Raw genomic sequence first — 5,816 nt, forward strand, 5'->3', positions numbered from 1 at the left:
TGTGTGTGCGTGGTGTGTGCGTGGTGTGTGTGTGTGTGTGTGTGTGTGTGCGTGCGTGTGTGTGTGTGTGTGTGGTGTGTGTGTGTGTGTGTGTGTGTGTGGTGTGTGTGTGCGTGGTGTGTGTGCGTGGTGTGTGCGTGGTGTGTGCGTGGTGTGTGTGGTGTGTGTGTGCGTGGTGTGTGTGGTGTGTGTGTGTGTGTGTGTGTGTGTGTGTGTGTGTGTGTGCGTGTGCATTGTCTTACTTGCTCTCCTCGCCCCACTGAACAACAGTGATGAAATGGAGATGAGTTAAAGTGCTAACACAAAGCCCCAGCAGACCCCTGCGTCGCCGCCACAATGAAACCACCAAACACAAGAAAGTGAGAGGCTCTCGGAGAAACAGAGAGAAAGAGCAGAGAACGAGAGGGGGGAGAAATTAAGGAGGCCGACTTAGGGAGAGAAAAAAAAGAAAGAGAAAGAGGAGAAGAAGAGGCCGAAGCATCCTGAGAGAAGGAGGAAGTGGACGGTGGTCAGAGGTAGCAGAATGGAGAGCTACCAGCTAGCTAGCTAATCCCTGCCAGACATAAAGCAGCTATATGTAAATGAAAGACGTGAAGTTTGGACATCTTACTTTGATCTATGAATCAGGCTCTCCCCCCCTTCCTCTCCTCACCTCCTTCACTCTCACCCTCTTCTCCTTCCTCATTTCACCTTGTAAGAAAATCAAGCCTTATTTAGCTTAATCTCACTTAATGGCATCCAGCTCCTCCTTTGTCCTCCCTGATGCTAACAGATTCCCTCCTTTCACCCGCCACCATTCACATATCTACCCTCCATAATCCTCTTATTCCGGGGTGGCAATTATTTAGAGTATTTTATCAGCATTATGATTATGATTATTTGTATTATTATTATTCATGCGGCCGGGCCGAGGACCGGTTAGAAGAATATGGACCCTCTCAGGAGGAGGCTGCTGCTTTCTTCCAGAGGGTTTGCAGGAGTGAACCTCCATTCAGGGCGACACATTTTCTGGGCGTTTGAACATATTGTGGAGTGAGTGTAATGAGTAGCACCGAAGCAGCCCGTCCCGGCTCCTCCACACACAGAAACATCAAGAATTTTAGAGGAGGCGAGAGGGGGCTAATAATCAAAAGGCCTTCTCTCCGTGGAGCAGTAATTACATGGTGGGTTTTGATCTTTCGCTTGTTGGAGCCGTGAATGGAGGGGAAGAGATGAGGACTGTTTCACTGTTTTTAGGGGGGAGTGGGGGCTGGAAGGTTGGAGGGTTGGATGACGCTTTTCAGCTCTGAATCTGAAGTATATCACAAATTATAGCACGGAGGATCCAATGAGAAGTTTGCTCCTTTGCTTTTTCTACAAGTGACTCTCTGCAGAAGACGTTGAGGGATGGAAGGACATGCAGGAGTGGAGAGTAAATAAGGGAAAAAATACCTGGAAAACCATGAAAAAGCGCAATTCAAATCAATTCACATTAACGTGAAATATTTTTTTATGGAAGCAAGCAGAAAGAACAGCACAGTATTTTCACTGTCCACGTGACGTGCACACTAAATCTCCAGCTGATTCTGAGGACTTTATGGTGCATTTTTAACAAGTTAAGCATTATTTACCATCAGTTAAACCTATCAACTTAGTCCTTCACTTCTCTTTTTTCTTCTGCTCAGACTTGTGTAGCACATTATTGACAAGAGGAACTAAAGGAAAGGAAGGAGGAAACAACACACTAACAAGATGAGGACTGGTTTACTGTTTTCTGGGGGAGTCGGGGTTGGAAGGTTGGATGACGCTTTTCAGCTCTGAATCTGCAGTATTTCAGAAATTATAGCACAGAAGATCCAATGAGAAGTTTGCTCCTTTGCTTTTTCTACCAGTGACTCTGCAGCAGATATCGAGGGACGGAAGGAGAGGGACATGAGTAAATAAGGGACAAAAATACCTGAAAAAGTGCATTCCAGTGACTGAAAAAGTGAATATAAAGCTGCCTATGATGTCTAATCTTCAGCTGCTGTGATAAAACCTCAGCGTGTAAAGATCATAACTTATATTAAATAGACTAATAATATTAAAAGTACACTAAAAACCAAGTGTGGTCTGCACAAGTCACATTGGAGGAAAGCATAGTGTGTTTGGAAGAATTAAAAATCCTAATTTGATACAACATACTTAGTATATGTCGTATAATACACATCATTTTCACAGTAGATTCTTTTCTGCTATTTCTGTGTATAGATTGTTGGGATACATGTGATTCTATTGACTGATTTTAAGTGAATAAGTAAATGTTAGGCTGCCTATGATGTCTAATCTTCACCTGCTGTGAAAAAATCTCAGCTTGTGAAGATCATAACTTTGTTTATCTGACTTCTAATGTTAAAAGTGCATTAAAAAATTAAAAAGTACGGTCTGTACAAGTCACATAGGAGAAAAAGACCAGCATGAGTTGACGTATTTCTCTTTTAAACTGAGTCTCCACTGCATCAAACATACTATAATCAGTATAATAAACATCATTTTCACAGCAAAATCTTTCTGCAGTTTGTTTACAAGAAATTCTGCTACTTTTGTGCATATATTTTTGGTATACGTGCACTTTTATTGATTGATTTTACACCTGTTTGTATTCCTGTGGACTGTGTCACAGGGTTTATATCAGTTGTACAGCATCTTCAGACTCACTGCACCAGGTTTTAATCCAATGAATTTCATTTTTTGTTGTTTTCTGTGTGTCTCCTCTATCCATTATGAGTGGGATAATAAATACAATACAGTTGTCTGCCTATAGAGCACACATAAAAATGAAGTTTTTTAATATACGTACTGAATTTTGTCCCTTTCCCTTTGAGCAGCATCATTTTCACATCACTTTTCTCTTCTTTAATCTGAACATTCAAACATTGTTTTTATTTCATCAAAGATTTTTGCTTTTTCTGCTCACTTTTGAAGTTTCTGTCGTGTTAAATATTCAGTTTTCAGGTTTAAAGAATGAAAAACTCTGGGTTTGGTTGGATCGGTTTGATTGACAGCGATGTGAAGCTCCGCCCACAAAACAGAAATACAGAAATTACGAGACACATTTTTAAGCTTCAAGGAAAAGACTGAGTTCATATTCGACTCTGTTGCTCAGAGATGAAAGCAGGCTGCCTTTAACTAGCAAAACTTTATTTGTAAGAGCCCTTTATCCAGGGATCTGACCTTCATTCATCCAGCTACAGCAGAACTCTGCAGTCTGTGGAACATTCACACTGAAATTAGAATTATCTAATGAGTTAACTGGATTTCTGTAACATAAGAAACATAATAAAATGCTCATAACCAAAGAGATATTATTAGATTTAAAAAAGAACGAAGCCTAAGTGTGAGTAGTAAAATATTCTATTATTAACATGTTAAAGGCTGCATACATGAACAGTCATCTAGTCTTCCACATCTTCTCCATCTCCAGGAGTCACTTTGGGAACCGTGGAGCTGGAGCCGGGTGGTTGAACCTGGGCAGTCTGCAGACCCCACAGGGGCACAGGGGCCCTCCGGAGGCCCCTGCTGAGCTCCACTGCACCGGGGCCAGTGAGGCCTCCATGGGGCCCGGAGACAGCAGGGGACACTTAGCTGCTGCAGAGGACGATGAAGAGGAGGAGGAGGAGGAGGAGGAGGAGGAGGAGGCTGAGGAGAGGAGGGACTCCTGGGTGAGGAGGAGCTGACCGGGGCCCGAGATGAGGGGCCACCCTCCAGCCAGCAGCAGCCGGGGGACGGGCCCCGTGTTCACCCCCATCCCGACGCTCACCTCCCCCAGCAGACGCCTCATCTCCTGCAGGGAGGAGCCCAGCAGCAGGATGTAGTTCCTGGCCAGGACCAGGGTGGAGATCTTGGAGAGCCTCCGGCCTGGAGGAGCTCCAGGCTGGTGGGACTGGGAGGAGGCAGAGGAAGGCGAGGAGGCATACGGCACCATCACCTCCCTCAGAGCATCCATGGCGATGTTCAAGTCCTGCATCCTCTTCCTCTCCCTGCTGTTGATCTTCCTCCTCAGCTCCTGCTGCTCCTCAGGGCTCAGCTCCCTCTGCGGTTTGGTGGACCTCTGGCCGGTCTGGAGGCCGAGCATCGGGGCAGGATTGAGGCGGGAGCTGAGGCTGAAGCCTGGAGGGCAGTGGGGTAAGTCCTGCACGGAGCCGGGGCCACAGAGGGGCTCCTGGGCCCTGATCACCGGGTTGGACAGAACATTCATAGTCTGGAGCTGCGCTTCAGCTAAAGTGTGAGAAACAGTCAAAGCAGAAACACGGAAGAAAAATCCACCAACTGCAGAATCCCGTCCTCCTTCCCTCCACCTGTTGATCTCCCCTCTGCCTGCAGGAAACCTCCAGCTGCCATCCAGCACAGCGTCGGCTTCTGGCTCCACAAGCCGGTAACCGAGAGCCTCCCGAAGCGGCCGCTTGGTTTTATCTCAGTTCCACAGCTGCGTGAGGCGAGAGTGACGGCTCCCACTGAGGAGAAGTGAGCTAAATGCTCCCCTCAGATACCCCCACCTCAGCCCAACTCCTCCCCGACACAGGATGGCTCTTTAGAAACACACAGATGCACGTCTGACTGGGATTCCTGACAGCTCAATGGGAAAAACAGCTCAAAGGTGACACACAGATCACCAGCAGAATCCCACTAAGGAAAGGGATCATTTCAGACAAGATATTCAGCAATTGTTAGGGTTTTACAAGGTCAGATTGAACATTAACACAACTGAAGTCCTGATATTTACTGTTCATATGATCTTCCTCAGTTAGACTCTACCCTCAATAATGAAGCTGCCATTATAAAATATATATAAAATGAGACAAACAGGCTAAATTCAAACACACAATTAATACATTTATACATACATCTGCTTGTTAAAAGAGAAGCTGTTCTCCAAATACAAACATTGAACTGGATAAACGTACATAAATGTTTATAAAACTCATCAACAAATTAAACATATTTTAAAGCTTTTGTTTCCATGTAAATAATCTTTTCATGCCTATAAATAACTGACATGTCACTCGACTCGAGAATCGGATCTATGAAGTCCATTCGTTGCAGCTTGAGCACACCAGCTCACCTATGACTCCAACACTGTAAACTGATCTCTGCTGCACAACGACAAGCTGTAAAACTGCAATAATTCAGCTTTGAACCAGAAACTGATCCTGAAGAAGAAGAGTGATACAGAAAGTCTGATCCTGCAAGCTGACAGAATTGGTTCTTTAGGTTTGTTTACGCTACCAGTCAAAAGTTTGGACACACTTTCTCATTCAGTGCTTTTTATTTATTTGTATTATCCTACATTATAGATTAATACTGAAGATGAACATTTTTTGGTTTACAACATAATTCCATGTATTCTTTTATAGTTCTGATGTCTTCAGTATTAATTTACAATGTAGAAAATAATTAAAAAAACAACATTGAATAAGAAAGTGTGTCCAAATTTTTGACTGGTAGTTGTATGAAACCCCAGCAGGCTAAATCTGCGTTTTTGTTATTGATGTGCTGCAGTTTTAAGATGGAAATGCTGCTTATTGCACCATAATGCGTCTTCCAGCGACTAAAAACTACCATATGGACTTGTTGATTTTCACTGGAGGGGTCTTTATGAGTCTCTGTACAGCACAGTTTTATGACAAAATGCCTTTGAAATTTTGCACCGGGCGACTTGAAATGTTTTAATTTCACCACTTTGGTCAGAATTTGAATCCGTTTATCCACAGAAGTTTGTGCGGGCATTTATAATCCACACATCAACTGATTGTGGTGATAATGTGAGAAAAATGATCTAAATTCAAACTACACTTTAC

The 5,816-nt window shown here is 43.9% G+C and overlaps 1 protein-coding gene across 1 annotated transcript; it reads right to left on the bottom strand.

Annotated features, from left to right (window-relative positions):
- Nucleotides 1–3,138: 3,138 nt before the first annotated feature.
- LOC129349973 (oligodendrocyte transcription factor 1-like) lies at nucleotides 3,139–4,489 on the bottom strand. Its single transcript, XM_055014976.1, has one exon. The coding sequence runs from the start codon at nucleotides 4,214–4,216 to the stop codon at nucleotides 3,446–3,448; it is 771 nt and encodes a 256-aa protein (XP_054870951.1). The 5' UTR covers nucleotides 4,217–4,489; the 3' UTR covers nucleotides 3,139–3,445.
- Nucleotides 4,490–5,816: the final 1,327 nt, after the last annotated feature.

This window comes from Amphiprion ocellaris, chromosome 11 (assembly GCF_022539595.1).
Source record: "Amphiprion ocellaris isolate individual 3 ecotype Okinawa chromosome 11, ASM2253959v1, whole genome shotgun sequence".
Lineage (NCBI taxonomy): Eukaryota > Metazoa > Chordata > Actinopteri > Pomacentridae > Amphiprion > Amphiprion ocellaris.

Bases quoted from the DNA above. Each gene is read 5' to 3' on its own strand.
- LOC129349973 (XM_055014976.1), bottom strand. From the start codon at position 4,216: ATGAATGTTCTGTCCAACCCGGTGATCAGGGCCCAGGAGCCCCTCTGT.